The sequence below is a fragment of the Ranitomeya variabilis genome, chromosome 5, assembly GCF_051348905.1.
Source record: "Ranitomeya variabilis isolate aRanVar5 chromosome 5, aRanVar5.hap1, whole genome shotgun sequence".
Lineage (NCBI taxonomy): Eukaryota > Metazoa > Chordata > Amphibia > Anura > Dendrobatidae > Ranitomeya > Ranitomeya variabilis.
In genome coordinates, this window is record NC_135236.1 from 664,362,606 (window position 1) to 664,378,945 (window position 16,340).

General features: G+C 41.5%; 1 protein-coding gene across 6 annotated transcripts in view; it reads left to right on the forward strand.

Moving 5' to 3' along the window:
* ARHGAP8 (Rho GTPase activating protein 8) overlaps positions 1 to 16,340 on the forward strand; it is a 191,652-nt gene that overhangs the window by 56,850 nt on the left and 118,462 nt on the right. For 3 of the 6 annotated variants that reach the window (XM_077266613.1, XM_077266614.1, XM_077266612.1), the window contains one exon: positions 3,311 to 3,415. In XM_077266613.1, coding sequence (XP_077122728.1) covers positions 3,321 to 3,415 — 95 coding nt within the window. In that variant the 5' untranslated portion in view covers positions 3,311 to 3,320. Of the gene's footprint in view, positions 1 to 2,815; positions 3,416 to 5,471; positions 5,566 to 16,340 lie in introns of those variants that run through there. The other 3 variants (XM_077266616.1, XM_077266611.1, XM_077266615.1) reach the window with 3 other exon arrangements.

Consider the following 16,340-nt stretch of genomic DNA (forward strand, 5'->3'; position numbering starts at 1 on the left):
CCATTGTCGTGTACGGTACAGTCATACATGGTGGAATGTGCGGCTGAGTGTTGCATGCTGACATTACACGAGGTCTCGCACGTCTCTGGGTGGGTCCTCACGTATGGCGGGCGCTCACCTCAGGCCTCGCACATCGTCACCATTTCCTCCTTGAATTCAACAACTCTCTTCTTTGATCTCCGCTCATCTCTTCTGAGACCTGAGACGTCCATGTTACTCAGAGCAGCCAATCACACAGCAGCTTTCATTTTCTAGGCTGCAGTGGTAAAATGAGCATCAGCTTACTGGTTGCTATGGGCAACAGTGCTTTGACATAGCCAGAGTACCCCCATAAAATGCTATCCAGAGGGTCTCCACAACAGCGGCAAACACAGAGTTGTATAAATAGTAATACCTCGAATGTCCCATAAATAGTGATGATAAATAGTTACCCCATAACAGCCCCAACCAGAGTGACAGCAAGTTGCCCCATAATCAGTGTTAGTTATAGCCACTGGTATCATCAGGAGTCTCCCAGTAATAGTGCCAGGCATTTCCATTTTTATTTTTTGGGCAGAACCTCACATCAGCAAAGACCTGATGAAAGTACCAAGGAAACTAAACTGCAAGTGCAGCCATATTACATATTATTCAGCTCTCCAAAAAATGAAGAAATGTAAGAAACAGCTTACAGTAACTGTCCATGGTTTACCGCATCAGTGGTGTAATATATCAGTATAAAAGTCAGATCACTGCTGTATTACAAGTACCTGGCTTCCTATAGTCACCACTAGAGGGAGCTCACTGCAGACAGGATGGTCATTAACTTCAGTGTATAACCAGTATGCACTAGGCTCCTAAGCTCCACCTAGCAGGGCTTTTTAGACTAAAACTTCCTGTCTTTTCAGGAAGAGTTTTCAGCAAGCTCCTTATAAGTAGAGACAGGATTACAATTATAGGTAACACCTCTATATAGCACAGAATCCACCATTCACAATGGGTGATGTCACAGCTCACCTCCTCCTCCTCCTGTACAATGACTGATAACACCTCTATATACAGTAGATAACACAGGATCCACTATTCACAATAGGCGATGTCACAGCCCACCACCTCCTCCAGTACAATGACTGATAACACCTCTATATACAGTATATAACACAGGATCCACCATTCACAATAGGCGATGTCACAGCTCACCTCCTCCTCCTGTACAATGACTGATAACACTTCTATATACAGTAGATAACACAGGATCCACCATTCACAATAGGTGATGTCACAGCTCACCTCCTCCTCCTGTACAATGACTGATAACACCTCTATATACAGTAGATAACACAGGATCCACCATTCACAATACATGATGTCACAGCTCACCTCCTCTTCCTCCTCCTGTACAATCACTGATAACACCTCTATATACAGTAGATAACACAGGATCCACCATTCACAATACATGATGTCACAGCTCGCCTCCTCCTCCTGTACAATGACTGATAACACCTCTATATACAGTAGATAACACAGGATCCACCATTCACAATAGGTGATGTCACAGCTCACCTCCTCCTCCTGTACAATGACTGATAACACCTCTATATACAGTAGATAACACAGGATCCACCATTCACAATACATGATGTCACAGCTCACCTCCTCTTCCTCCTCCTGTACAATCACTGATAACACCTCTATATACAGTAGATAACACAGGATCCACCATTCACAATACATGATGTCACAGCTCACCTCCTCCTCCTGTACAATGACTGATAACACCTCTATATACAGTAGATAACACAGGATCCACCATTCACAATATGTGATGTCACAGCTCACCTCCTCCTCCTCCTCCTGTACAATCACTGATAACACCTCTATATACAGTAGATAACACAGGATCCACCATTCACAATAGGTGATGTCACAGCTCACCTCCTCCTCCTGTACAATGACTGATAACACCTCTATATACAGTAGATAACACAGGATCATCCATTCACAATAGGTGATGTCACAGCTCACCTCCTCCTCCTGTACAATGACTGATAACACCTCTATATACAGTAGATAACACAGGATCCACCATTCACAATAGGTGATGTCACAGCTTACCTCCTCCTCCTGTACAATGACTGATAACACCTCTATATACAGTAGATAACACAGGATCCACCATTCACAATAGGTGATGTCACAGCTCACCTCCTCCTCCTGTACAGATAACACAGGATCCACCATTCACAATAGGTGATGTCACAGCTCACCTCCTCCTCCTGTACAATGACTGATAACACCTCTATATACAGTAGATAACACAGGATCCACCATTCACAATAGGTGATGTCACAGCTTACCTCCTCCTCCTGTACAATGACTGATAACACCTCTATATACAGTAGATAACACAGGATCCACCATTCACAATAGGTGATGTCACAGCTCACCTCCTCCTCCTCCTGTACAATGACTGATAACACCTCTATATACAGTAGATAACACAGGATCCACCATTCACAATAGGTGATGTCACAGCTCACCTCCTCCTCCTTCTGTACATTTTGTGATGATACATTCCTTTTAAAAAAGCGCTGATTTTTTTTTTTATCTATTTAGATTAAAGAAGAGGTGTTAAAGGGTTAGCATTCCCTTTATGGAAATTACTGAATGATTCCTATTCCCTGGAAGTAGTTTCTCTTGTGGGATATTAGAGGTTAAGTAACGTTCTCCCAGTCACCATTGAGATGTAAATTCCCGGCTGGCACTGAATACAGGGGAGACTTTCCCCTCATTCCTGCCATCCTCTCGCCCTCTTCTTCCGGACTCTTCTCCATCTTTTGTCCTGAATTTCTCTGTTTCTTCTCCTTTGGACGCAGTCGGTGCAGAGTTTTGCGATTTTCTATGTCTGCGCTCTATCTCTGCCGGTGGCGAAACTCTTTTTTTTTTCTTCCTCTTCTTTTTCTTTCGCTTCCGTCACTTTAAGAAAAAAACTTACGAAGAGTCAGGAACTCAACTTCAGTGACTGAAGGCAGAGTTCAGCTCTGGGGTGTAACTATAGTGGGTGCAGGGGTTGCAGTTACATGTGTGACACCCAGGGTGTCGTTTTTGCGGTTTGGAGGGAGTCGTCCAGGGCACAATGCTCCGATGCGGAGTCATGCTGCTGTATGGTGCAGTACTAGGGACTGCTCCTGCCCCGGCTGGGCTGTGTTGAGACATCTTTGCCTTGCCTCTTTTTTTTTTTTTTCTCAATGCAAAGCGAGTGATCTGGCAGGATTATTAGTCATTCGCGAATGCTCAGACTCAGGCTGACTATGAGGACTCTCCGCAGGTCGAAATTCATGAGTTCACCCAGCCTCAGTGACCTGGGCAAGAGAGAGCAGGAAGAGCGAGGGACGCAGCAGAAGAGAGCCGGCTCCAACGCCACCTGGAACAGGTAAGAGCCAACATGTCCCCTCACCTAGTCATAGATGTGTCATAGATGTCATCTACCGGAGGGAAGAGCCGGAGCGGCGGAGTGGACCGAGATCCGCAGCCCGGGGACCACTGTGACCGAGGAGCCATCATAGAACGCGATATTATGTGTCGTCATGATTTATAGCATCACTATGGATAGATAGATAGATAGATAGATAGATAGATAGATAGATAGATAGATAGATAGATAATAGATAGATAATAGATAGATATATAGATAATAGATAGATAATAGATAATAGATAGATAGATAGATAGATAGATAGATAGATAGATAGATAGATAGATAATAGATAGATAGATAGATAGATAGATAATAGATAGATAATACATAGATAATAGATAGATAATAGATAGATAATAGATAATAGATAGATAATAGATAGATAATACATAGATAATAGATAGATAATAGATAGATAGATAATAGATGATAGACCACTGCACCCAGATTCTTTCCATGCTGAATGTGCTGCTCTATTTTTCTATTTCTTAGATAGATAAATAGATAGATAAATAGATAGATAATAGATAGATAGATAGAATAGATAATAGATAGATAGATAGATAGATAGATAGATAGATAGATAATAGATAGATAACAGAGATAGATAATAGATAGATAATAGATAGATAATATATAGATAGATAGATAGATAACAGAGATAGATAATAGATAGATAATAGATAGATAATAGCTAATACCCTGTGTGATGACTATTCTTTGGTTCTCTTCTCCCTGGGGTACATATGACCCTTTGTCGTTGGAGCAGTGTGAGTTCTCGCTCCTCCTCTCTCTGATATTGGACAGTGCACTCAGTAACTTATGGTTCGGTCGTTCTAGCACCGCTGTCCTCTTATGTACACAGCGCAGGGTTTGTTACAATGTACCAGGGCATCCTCTCGCTTGTAGCCAGCTCTGTATATGTGAACATGAACAGCACTTTTTTTCATGAATGATTTCACCCCAGAAATGTAGAGGAGAATATTGTCATTCACTGACAGCTGGTAAATACAGTAAATACAGTAAGGATTGTAATCCTGGGGTTTGTAGGAGGTTGTGGAATTTTTCATTGTCGTTATAGCAAGTGAAAAACGCCTAGATTGCGGGCTGTTCTGCTGACTGGACCATAGCAGCCAATTGCAGCCCACCTTTAATTTTTCAAGAGCACTTTAAAAAAAAAAAAAATTGTATTAGTTGCTATGGGCAACAGTGGAATTTTTCTGGTAGAAATTTTCAGAAATCTCATTCATTGTCCCTACCAGTCCTTCTGAGAGAGAGAGATCCTACTTGCAGCTGCTATCAGGTTTGTCTAATACTGAGGGATCCCTGGCAGGTCATATAGAAAAGGAGTGACCTGTTACTTGTCATAAATATGTGATTTTTTTTTTCTTTTTACCTGGTGTGATTGCCGTTGTTCTCCTGAATCCGGCGATGTTTTTCTTTTGTTCCTGCTCCTCTCCATTCCTGAGATATGGCCCCTTCTTCCCTGCATGCAAATGTAGGCTCTTTAACTAAGTGGGCGTGGTCTGCAGGACAAGAAATGAGGATCACGCCCACCTTGCTTAAAAGACTAGATTTGTACACAGGGAAGAGGAGGCCGTATCTCAGGAACGGAGAGGCGCAGGAAAAAAAGAAAGACATTGCCGGATTCAGGAGAACAGCGGCATTTACAGCAGGAAAAAAAATTGCATATTTATGGTAAGTGACAGGCCCCTTTTAAGAAGGCTCAGATATGTAGCCTCACTGATTAAGAGTTGCAGTTGAACTGGTTTTATGATCTTGTGATCGCTGTAATCACACACAATTCTGACCCTTTCCAAGGTCAAAGTTCAGCCCCACTTAATCCTCTCAGAGTAGTGTAAATGAATCAGAGTCATAAATGAGACTTTCACAGCTAAGAATATGGAGCAAAGTACGAGATAACACTTCTATTTGCTCTTCTTTATCTATATAACATTCCTCTTCAGCGCCAAGATATAAGTAGATCAATAGACGGCAACACTGATGTAGCAGAGCTTTACGCCGCAGTTGGATTAGCTGCAGACCTATGTAAAACAACAGACCCGACTCAGGGCATAGTCGTCGGTATCACCTGGTAAATCCAGGTAAGTTCTGGGGCCCGCGGCACCTGGGATGCCAGATTGTGTATGGAGAGGATTCAGAAGCAGCGCCCACTGCATACAGCGCTGGCTGTGTAATACGACCGGCACCGGGGTCGTATCAGCTGTGAACGGACCTAGCAGTAGTCCAACCCCTTAGATACCGCTATCAATCATGAAATCATGGAAGAAGTAGAAAGGTGTCCATTCTAACCCCCCATTGGCCTCCCTGCAACATGATTATTGGGTGCCTATGGCATTGTCAAGGCAGCTCGGGGGTCTATTGGAGACCCCCTTCCTTGACACATTTGTGCACCTTTGAGCCTGTGCCTTGGTTTCATAGGGAGAAAAGTCATTTTACAACACATTATAATCTTACAGTATTGCATTAAATTGTACAAGTAGCGACAAGCTGAAGTCCCCTGGGGGGCCCGGAAAAAAAAAATATATATACACACATATATATATATATATATATATATATATATATATATATATATATATATATATATATATATATATATATATATATATATAATCATTCTTAATTAGTACTTTGTGATTATTTTTAATATATCATATATAAATATTATTTAATTATTTTTAATATAATATGCATTTAAATTTTATGTTACTTTCTAATTATTGCTTTGATTATTTTTAATCCTTTATATATACATATATATTTGCATACAATGGGGAAAATAAGTATTTGATACACTGCCAATTTTGCAAGTTTGCCCCCCTGTTGTGAATTCTGTTTGTGGGCTCCCCCGGTGGTGTTTTATGGTATTGCCACTTATTTGCCTTCTTCTATCCTTGATCACCTGTTGACACCCATTAGGGGAGTTTCCTATTTAAGGCTGCTTGGCTGCTGGTCCGATGCCGGCCAACAATGTATCAGTAGCATTCTGTTGCATTCTCCAGCCTCAAGTTCCAGTTCAGCTAAGTTGAATTTTGTTCCTAGTTAATGTTATTTTTTGTCCAGCTATCTGCAATGTGACTCTCTGCAGCTGGAAGCTCTCGTGGACTGAAATTGCCACTCCAGTGGCATGAGTTGTCACTGGAGTTTTAAAGTAATTTCAGGATGGTGTTTTTGAGTAGTGTTTTGAAGTTGACCGTGAAGTAACTCTTTCCTGTACTTCTGCTATCTAGTAAGCGGACCTCACTGTGCTAAATCTGCTGTTCATCCTACGTATGTCTTTTCCTCTTGACTCACAGTCAATATTTGTGGGGGGCTGCTATCTCCTTTTGGGGTTCATCTCTGGAGGTAAGGCAGGCCTGAATATTCCTCTGATAGGGGTAGTTAGATCTCCGGCTGGCGCGTGGTGTCTAGGGCATCGTAGGAAACACTCCCCGGCTACTTCCAGTGTTGTGTCAGGTTCAGGTCACGGTCACTTTAGTTTCCATCACCCGAGAGCTAGTCCGTTTGTTATTTTTGATTTCCCTGCCATTGGGAAAATCATAACAGTTTGGCCGGCCCCATGTGTTAAAACTATGCACTAAAGCAGGAAAGGATATGAAAAGGTTTTTTTTTCCTTCTGTGTTTGGAAAGTGCACCTTAGTGCTTATTTGTATTCCTTGCTTAAACTGCAGTCTTCAGCCTTTTTTTTTTTTCTCCTCTCCTCTTAATCTTTGAATGGCTTTGGTTACACCTGTTTGAATCATGGATCCACAGAGGTTGGTTGCAGGTCTGAATAACCTGGCTTCAAAGGTCCAGAACTTACAAGATTTTGTTATACGTGCTCCAATGTCTGAACCTAAGATCCCTATGCCTGAATTTTTTACCGGAGACAGATCCCGTTTTTTGAATTTCAGAGAGAATTGTAAATTGTTTTTGTCTCTGAAATCTCACTCTGCTGGTGATCCTGCGCAACAGGTTAAAATTGTTATTTCTCTATTACGGGGTGACCCACAAAGTTGGGCATTTGCATTGTCGCCAGGGGATCCTGCGTTATTAAATGTAGATGCGTTTTTTCTGGCTTTGGGGTTGCTTTATGAAGAACCTAATTTAGAGATTTTGGCTGAGAAAGCCTTGATAGCTCTTTCCCAAGGGCAAGATGAAGCTGAGATATACTGCCAGAAATTTCGTAAATGGTCGGTACTTACTAAATGGAATGAGTGCGCTCTAGCAGCTAATTTCAGAGAAGGTCTCTCTGATGCCGTGAAGGATGTCATGGTGGGGTTCCCTGTGCCTACAGGTCTGAATGATGCCATGAAATTGGCTATCCAGATTGATCGGCGTTTACGGGAGCGCAAATCTGTGCACCATATGGCGGTATCTTCTGAGCAAAAATCTGTGCACCATATGGCGGTATCTTCTGAGCAAAAACCTGTGCACCATATGGCGGTATCTTCTGAGCAAAAACCTGTGCATCATTTGGCGGTGACCTCTGAAAAGGCACCAGAGCATATGCAATGCGATAGTGTATTGTCTAGAGGCGAACGACAGAATTACAGGCGCAAAAATGGGTTGTGCTTCTATTGTGGAGATCCAGCTCATGTTATATCAGCATGCTCTAAACGCATAAAGAAGGTTGATAAAAAGGTTGATAAATCTTTTTCTATGGGTACCTTGCAGTCTAAATTTCTTTTGTCCGTGACATTGATTTGTACTTTATCATCTGTTACTGTGGATGCTTATGTGGATTCTGGCGCCGCTCTGAGTCTCATGGATTGGTCCTTTGCCAAGCGTTGTGGGTTTGATTTAGAGCCTCTGGAGGTTTCTATTCCCTTAAAGGGTATTGATTCTACACCTTTGGCTAGCAATAAACTACAATATTGGACACAAGTGACTATGCATCTTTCCCCAGACCATCAGGAGATTATTCGTTTCCTTGTGTTATATAATCTACATGACGTATTAGTACTTGGATTACCATGGTTACAAATTCATAATCCAGTCTTGGACTGGAGATCAATGTCTGTGCTGAGCTGGGGATGTCGGGGGATTCATGGGGATGCACCTTTGGTTCCCATTTCTTCATCTACTCCCTCTGAGATCCCAGCATTTCTGTCAGATTTTTATGATGTCTTTCAGGAGCCTAAAACTGATTCTCTCCCCCCTCACAGAGAGTGTGACTGCGCTATTGAGTTGATTCCCGGTAGTAAATTTCCTAAGGGTCGCTTGTTTAATTTGTCTGTACCTGAACATACTGCTATGCGGGAGTATATCAGAGAATCTTTAGAAAAGGGTCATATTCGCCCCTCTTTGTCTCCATTGGGGGCAGGGTTTTTCTTTGTGGGTAAAAAGGATGGTTCATTGAGACCTTGTATCGACTATCGACTTCTGAATAAGATTACTGTTAAATACCAGTACCCGTTACCTTTACTGACTGATCTTTTTGCTCGCATAAAGGGGGCAAAGTGGTTCACTAAGATCGATCTACGTGGTGCGTATAATTTGGTGCGGATTAAGCAGGGGGATGAGTGGAAGACCGCATTTAATACGCCTGAAGGCCATTTTGAGTATTTGGTAATGCCTTTCGGTCTCGCGAATGCCCCTTCCGTTTTTCAGTCCTTTATGCACGATATTTTCCGTGAATATCTGGATAAATTTATGATTGTGTATTTGGATGATATTTTGATTTTTTCGGAGGACTGGGAATCTCATGTTCAACAGGTCAGGAGAGTTTTTCAGGTTTTACGAGCTAATTCTCTATTTGTGAAGGGCTCAAAGTGTATTTTTGGGGTTCAGAGAATTTCCTTTCTGGGATATATTTTTTCCCCTTCATCTATGGAGATGGACCCTGTTAAGGTTCAGGCTATTTGTGATTGGATACAACCTACTTCTCTAAAGAGTCTTCAGAAATTCTTGGGATTTGCTAATTTCTATCGCCGATTCATAGCGGGTTTTTCTGCCATTGCTAAACCTTTGACTGATTTGACCAAGAAGGGTGCTGATGTTGCTAATTGGTCCTCTGCGGCTGTGGAGGCCTTTCGGGAGCTTAAGCGCCGCTTTTCTTCTGCTCCTGTGTTGCGCCAGCCTGATGTTTCGCTCCCGTTCCAGGTTGAAGTAGATGCTTCCGAGATCGGAGCAGGTGCAGTTTTGTCGCAGAAAGGTCCTGACTGCTCAGTGATGAGACCATGTGCGTTTTTCTCTCGAAAGTTTTCGCCCGCTGAGCGAAATTATGATGTTGGAAATCGGGAGCTCTTGGCCATGAAGTGGGCATTTGAGGAGTGGCGTCATTGGCTTGAGGGTGCTAGACACCAGGTGGTGGTCTTGACTGACCACAAAAATCTAATTTATCTTGAGTCAGCCAGGCGTCTGAATCCTAGACAGGCGCGCTGGTCGTTGTTTTTCTCTCGATTTAACTTTGTGGTCTCATATCTGCCTGGGTCTAAGAATGTGAGGGCGGATGCCCTCTCTAGGAGTTTTGAGCCTGACTCGCCTGGTGATTCCGAACCTACTGGCATCCTGAAGGATGGGGTGATATTGTCAGCTGTCTCCCCAGACCTGCGGCGCTCTTTGCAGGAGTTTCAGGTGGATAGGCCTGATCGCTGTCCGCCTGGTAGACTGTTTGTCCCTGATGACTGGACCAGTAGAGTTATTTCGGAGGTTCACTCTTCCGCGTTGGCGGGTCATCCTGGAATTTTTGGCACCAGGGATCTGGTGTCTAGGTCCTTCTGGTGGCCTTCCTTGTCTCGAGATGTACGTATTTTTGTGCAGTCTTGTGATGTTTGTGCTCGGGCTAAGCCCTGCTGTTCCCGGGCCAGCGGGTTGTTGTTGCCCTTGCCTATTCCTAAGAGGCCTTGGACGCACATCTCTATGGACTTTATTTCTGACCTTCCTGTTTCTCGTAGGATGTCCGTCATCTGGGTGGTGTGTGACCGTTTTTCCAAGATGGTTAACTTGGTACCTTTGCCCAAATTGCCCTCCTCCTCTGAGCTGGTCCCTCTGTTTTTTCAGAATGTTGTGCGTTTGCATGGTATTCCTGAGAATATAGTTTCTGACAGGGGTACTCAGTTTGTGTCTAGATTTTGGCGGGCGTTCTGTGCCAGGATGGGCATCGACTTGTCGTTTTCGTCTGCATTCCATCCTCAGACTAATGGCCAGACTGAGCGTACTAATCAGACCTTGGAGACTTACTTGAGGTGTTTTGTGTCCGCTGATCAGGACGATTGGCTTGATTTTTTGCCATTGGCAGAGTTTGCCCTTAACAATCGGGCCAGTTCTGCCACTTTGGTTTCTCCATTTTTTTTGTAATTCAGGGTTTCACCCTCGCTTTTCGTCCGGTCAATTGGAATCTTCGGATTGTCCTGGAGTAGATGCTGTGGTTGATAGAATGCATCAGATTTGGGGACAGGTTGTGGACAATCTGAAGTTGTCCCAGGAGAAGACTCAACAGTTCACTAATCGTCATCGGCGTGTCGGTCCTCGTCTTTGTGTTGGGGACCTGGTTTGGTTGTCTTCTCGATTTGTTCCTATGAAGGTCTCGTCTCCTAAGTTTAAGCCTCGGTTTATCGACCCTTATAGGATTCTGGAGGTTCTCAATCCTGTGTCCTTTCGTTTGGACCTCCCAGCATCTTTTACTATTCATAATGTTTTTCATCGGTCATTATTGCGGAGGTATGAGGTGCCGGTTGTTCCGTCTGCTGATCCTCCTGCTCCTGTGCTGGTTGAGGGTGAGTTGGAGTATGTGGTAGAAAAGATCTTGGACTCCCGTGTTTCCAGACGGAAACTTCAGTATCTGGTTAAGTGGAAAGGCTATGGTCAGGAGGATAATTCTTGGGTGACAGCATCTGATGTTCATGCTCCTGATTTGGTTCGTGCATTCCATAGTGCTCATCCAGATCGCCCTGGTGGTTCTGGTGAGGGTTCGGTGCCCCCTCCTTAAGGGGGGGGGGTACTGTTGTGAATTCTGTTTGTGGGCTCCCCCGGTGGTGTTTTATGGTATTGCCACTTATTTGCCTTCTTCTATCCTTGATCACCTGTTGACACCCATTAGGGGAGTTTCCTATTTAAGGCTGCTTGGCTGCTGGTCCGATGCCGGCCAACAATGTATCAGTAGCATTCTGTTGCATTCTCCTGCCTCAAGTTCCAGTTCAGCTAAGTTGAATTTTGTTCCTAGTTAATGTTATTTTTTGTCCAGCTATCTGCAATGTGACTCTCTGCAGCTGGAAGCTCTCGTGGACTGAAATTGCCACTCCAGTGGCATGAGTTGTCACTGGAGTTTTAAAGTAATTTCAGGATGGTGTTTTTGAGTAGTGTTTTGAAGTTGACCGTGAAGTAACTCTTTCCTGTACTTCTGCTATCTAGTAAGCGGACCTCACTGTGCTAAATCTGCTGTTCATCCTACGTATGTCTTTTCCTCTTGACTCACCGTCAATATTTGTGGGGGCCTGCTATCTCCTTTTGGGGTTCATCTCTGGAGGTAAGGCAGGCCTGAATATTCCTCTGATAGGGGTAGTTAGATCTCCGGCTGGCGCGTGGTGTCTAGGGCATCGTAGGAAACACTCCCCGGCTACTTCCAGTGTTGTGTCAGGTTCAGGTCACGGTCACTTTAGTTTCCATCACCCGAGAGCTAGTCTGTTTGTTATTTTTGATTTCCCTGCCATTAGGAAAATCATAACACCCCCCCACAAAGAATGGAGAGGTCTGTAATTTTTATCGTAGGTACATTTCAACAAAGGTTTTCTGTTGAGTTCAGGTCTGGAGACTGGCTAGGACGCTCCAGTACCTTGAAATGCTTCTTACGTTGCCAATCCTTAGTTTCCCTGGCTGTATGTTTTGGGTCATTGTCATGATGGAAGACCCAACCAGGACCCATCTTCAATGCTCTTACTGAGGGAAGGAGGTTGTTGGCCAAAATCTTGACCCCATCCATCCTCCCTTTCGATATGGTGCAGTCGCCCTGTCCCCTTTTGCAGAAAAACACCCCCAAAGTATGATGTTTCCCCCACCATGCTTCATGGTTGGGATGGTGTTCTTTGGATTGTACTCATCCTTCTTCTTCCTCCAAAGTTGATACCAAATAGTTCTATTTTGGTCTCATCTGACCACATGACCTTCTCCCATGCCTCCTCTGGATCATGCACATGGTCATTGCCTAACTTCAAACAGGCCTGGACATGTGCTGGTGTGATCAGGGGGACCTACAGGATTTTAATCTATGACGGCGTAATGTTACTAACGGTAATGTTTGAGACTGTGGTCCCAGCTCTGTTCAGGTCGTTGACCAGGTCCTACCGTGTAGTTTTGGCCTGGTTTCTGACCTTTCTCAGAATCATACAAAATCAATACAGAAAGTAACAGCTCTTGGAAGACAAGGAAGATAAATTGAAGAAAAATAGGATGTGACTTGGACTCTGTTGCCCATGGGTCCGCAGCCGCCGAGGCTGACACCAGTATATCGCGTTCCATCCGGTATGACGATCTCCGCTCCGCGTGTATTTGCATCTCCATCTGTTTTTGTGTAGATATCGCAGTATTTTATTTACCAGTCACCTCATGCAGCGGATAAATGACTCACGTAATAACGTTCCAGTTAGACTTGGCAGCAACCGGCAGCTACCGCGGCCCCTTGGCACCGTCAGGGCTGCAGACAGATCTGAATCGTGTACATGTTGTGTTGTCTGGCAGGCTGCGGAGAGCGCTGCTTTGCATTCAGATGTCTGATTCGTAGTAAGATAAATATACTGGTGTGAACAGGTTTGAAAAATCTTAAGATTTTGATTCAAGTCGCTAAAATTTTCACTCCCGTTTCGCCTAGCTCCGACAAAGTGGATCAGTGCCGTTCGCTACGTCACAAATCTTACTCTAGGAGGGACTAGAATAGGATTTGTGGTTTCATGAAGAGGCGAAACGTCTGACTCCAGCACGCCTATTGAATAACGCCGGTCTTGATGATTCGGTCCCACTATTAAAAAGTTACCAAACTTTTTTGTTATGAGCTTGTTTTCTATTAGTGAGGACCTCCGATGCTGTTTCCAGAAGAAACCCTTAGGCAATGTTCCATAAAAAAATTTTCAATTTGCATTTTTTTAAGTCACTTTTCTTTTTTTTTGACTTGTGGTTTTTGCTGCTTTTTTTTTCCACCAAATTTATTAAAAAGGACACACACGATTCAGGAATTTTTTTTTTTATACTTGTCTTTTATTCTGCCTTTTTTTTCCCCACCAAATTTATCAAAAGGACACACACTATTCAGGAATATTTTTTTTTATTTTTTGACTTGTGGTTTTTGCTGCCTTTTTTTTCAACCAAATTTATTAAAAGGACACACACGATTCAGGAATATTTTTTACTTTTTTGACTTGTGGTTTTTGCTGACTTTTAAGGACACACACAATTCAATAATTTTTTGTTTTTTACTTGTGTTTTTTGCTGACTTTTTTCCACCAAATTTATTAAAAAGGACGCACATGATTCAGGATTTTTTTTTTTTCTTGTGTTTTTTACTGCTTTTTTTCCATCAAATTTATTAAAAGGACACACAGGATTCAGGAATAATTTTAACTTTTTTGACTTGTGTTTTTGATGCCTTTTTTTTCCACCAAATTTATTAAAAAGGACACACAGGATTCAGGAATATTTTTTTCTTTTTTTGACTTGTGGTTTTTGCTGACTTTTTTTTCCACCAAATTTATTAAAAGGACACACACGATTCAGGAATATTTTTTTCTTTTTTTGACTTGTGGTTTTTGCTGCCTTTTTTTCCATCAAATTTATTAAAAGGACACACAGGATTCAGGAATATTTTTTTCTTTTTTGACTTGTGCTTTTTGCTGCCTTTTTTCCACCAAATTTATTAAAAGGACACACAGGATTCAGGAATATTTTTTTTCTTTTTTGACTTGTTGTTTTTGCTTCTTTTTTTCCACCAAATTTATTAAAAGGACACACAGGATTCAGGAATATTTTTTTTCTTTTTTGACTTGTTGTTTTTGCTGCCTTTTTTTCCCACCAAATTTAAAATAATAATAATCTTTATTTTTATCAAAAGGACACCCAGGATTCAGGAATATTTTTTCTTTTTTTGACATGTGGTTTTTGCTGCCTTTTTTTTCCACCAAATTTATCAAAAGGACACACGGAATTCAGGAATATTTTTTTTCTTTTTTGACTTGTTGTTTTTGCTGCCTTTTTTTCCACCAAATTTATTAAAAAGAAAACACACTATTCAGGATTTTTTTTTTTTTTTTCACTTGTGGTTTTTGCTGCTTTTTTTCGACCAAATTTATTAAAAGGACACACGTGACTCAGGAATTTTTCTCAAGTTTCCACCTTAAACTATTTATACTACTTTTGAGCTCAAAAAGTCTAAAGTCAATATGTCTCAAAAAATGACACTTTTTACTGACGTACATAAAAATCACTCCAAAGGGGCTACAGTAGAGATGCATCAAATTCTGCAAATTTTTATTTTTAAAGTTGCATTTCGTGACTCAGTCTAAAACATCCAGAAAGCCATAGTGACGTAAAAATGTAAAAAACTAAACTAAACAGCTAAAGAAAAGTTGGGAAAAGGTTCAATTTGATAAATTTGTCGTCAATCAAAAAGTCGCTAATTGATAGGTGTTCACGCAAAAAAACTGCGATGATGAATCTGGCCCTCTATTTTACTTTCTACAACTTTCAGTACTTAGTAGTTTTGGAGTTTTGGAGTTTTTTAAGTAAAGTTCCGCTATGGAATTTGGTCAGAAATAGACTCCACATGTGTTACTTGCAGATTTTATTAAAGAGTTGACTGCAGATTTCATAAAGTATTGAATAGGATGAATCTGCAATGAAGATCGGCACAAGTATCAACTATAAAGTTAGTATCAGAATCACCCCTGCTTATTCATATCGCCAACAGACACGGCATACAGATCACCGGAAGGGGTCATGTTGGGTGAACAGCTGTCATATACACTATAGAGACATTTGGTGCATGAGTCGAGACACATTTGTTGCAGCTGATAGAATTGTATGGAGATCATTAACCAAAACTAGATGTCTTATATTTGACAAATCTCAACTATTCACGTCATATGACATATCACAGGGACTCCTTACTAAGAGTTATACCCTTTTGGCTCACTGCCCAAAAATGTCCATGTGTCGGAGATACATAGACGACATTCCCATAGAGTTTAATAGAGCTGTGATTGATAAGTCCTGATCACAACTGTCTCCCTACGTCATTTTACGCCAAGCTGTTGCTATCCAGCAGCTATAAAACATGTTCCAACATGCTCTGACTGTCTTATGCTGGGAGTCTTGCAATAGCTGGAAAAATATAAGATTGGATATCACTGGGCCACACAGTTTAATGTATAGAGTGATCCAGGATAACCATGAATGGCCTCCAGAGAATTCTGACAACTGGAAAACAAAGGGATTGCGTCACAATGTTTATTTATATATAAATATACACATATATATATATATATATATATATATATATATATATATATATATATATATATATATATATATATATATATAACCAAATTATATAAATATATTATTATACAAAATTAAAATATTATTTTTTATTTTTCCTTAAATTCTTGAATATATTTTGGCTTAAATAATACAACTCATTAAACTGGTATTTCTTATCTTTTTTAGTATATATTCTGTCTCTAAAAATCAGCTTCTGGCAGGCAGTTCATTATGAGATGTTTCCAAAATAGACAAATAGACTTCCACTTTAATAAAAAATAATTAAAAAGTTTAATTTTAAATAGTAGCGGTGACTTCTCACGGTTGAGGTGATCCGGCGGAGCGCAAAACACTGTAATCCTGCAAAATGTAATTAGTTTTCTGTTCATGGAAGTAAGTGTGAAGCAGA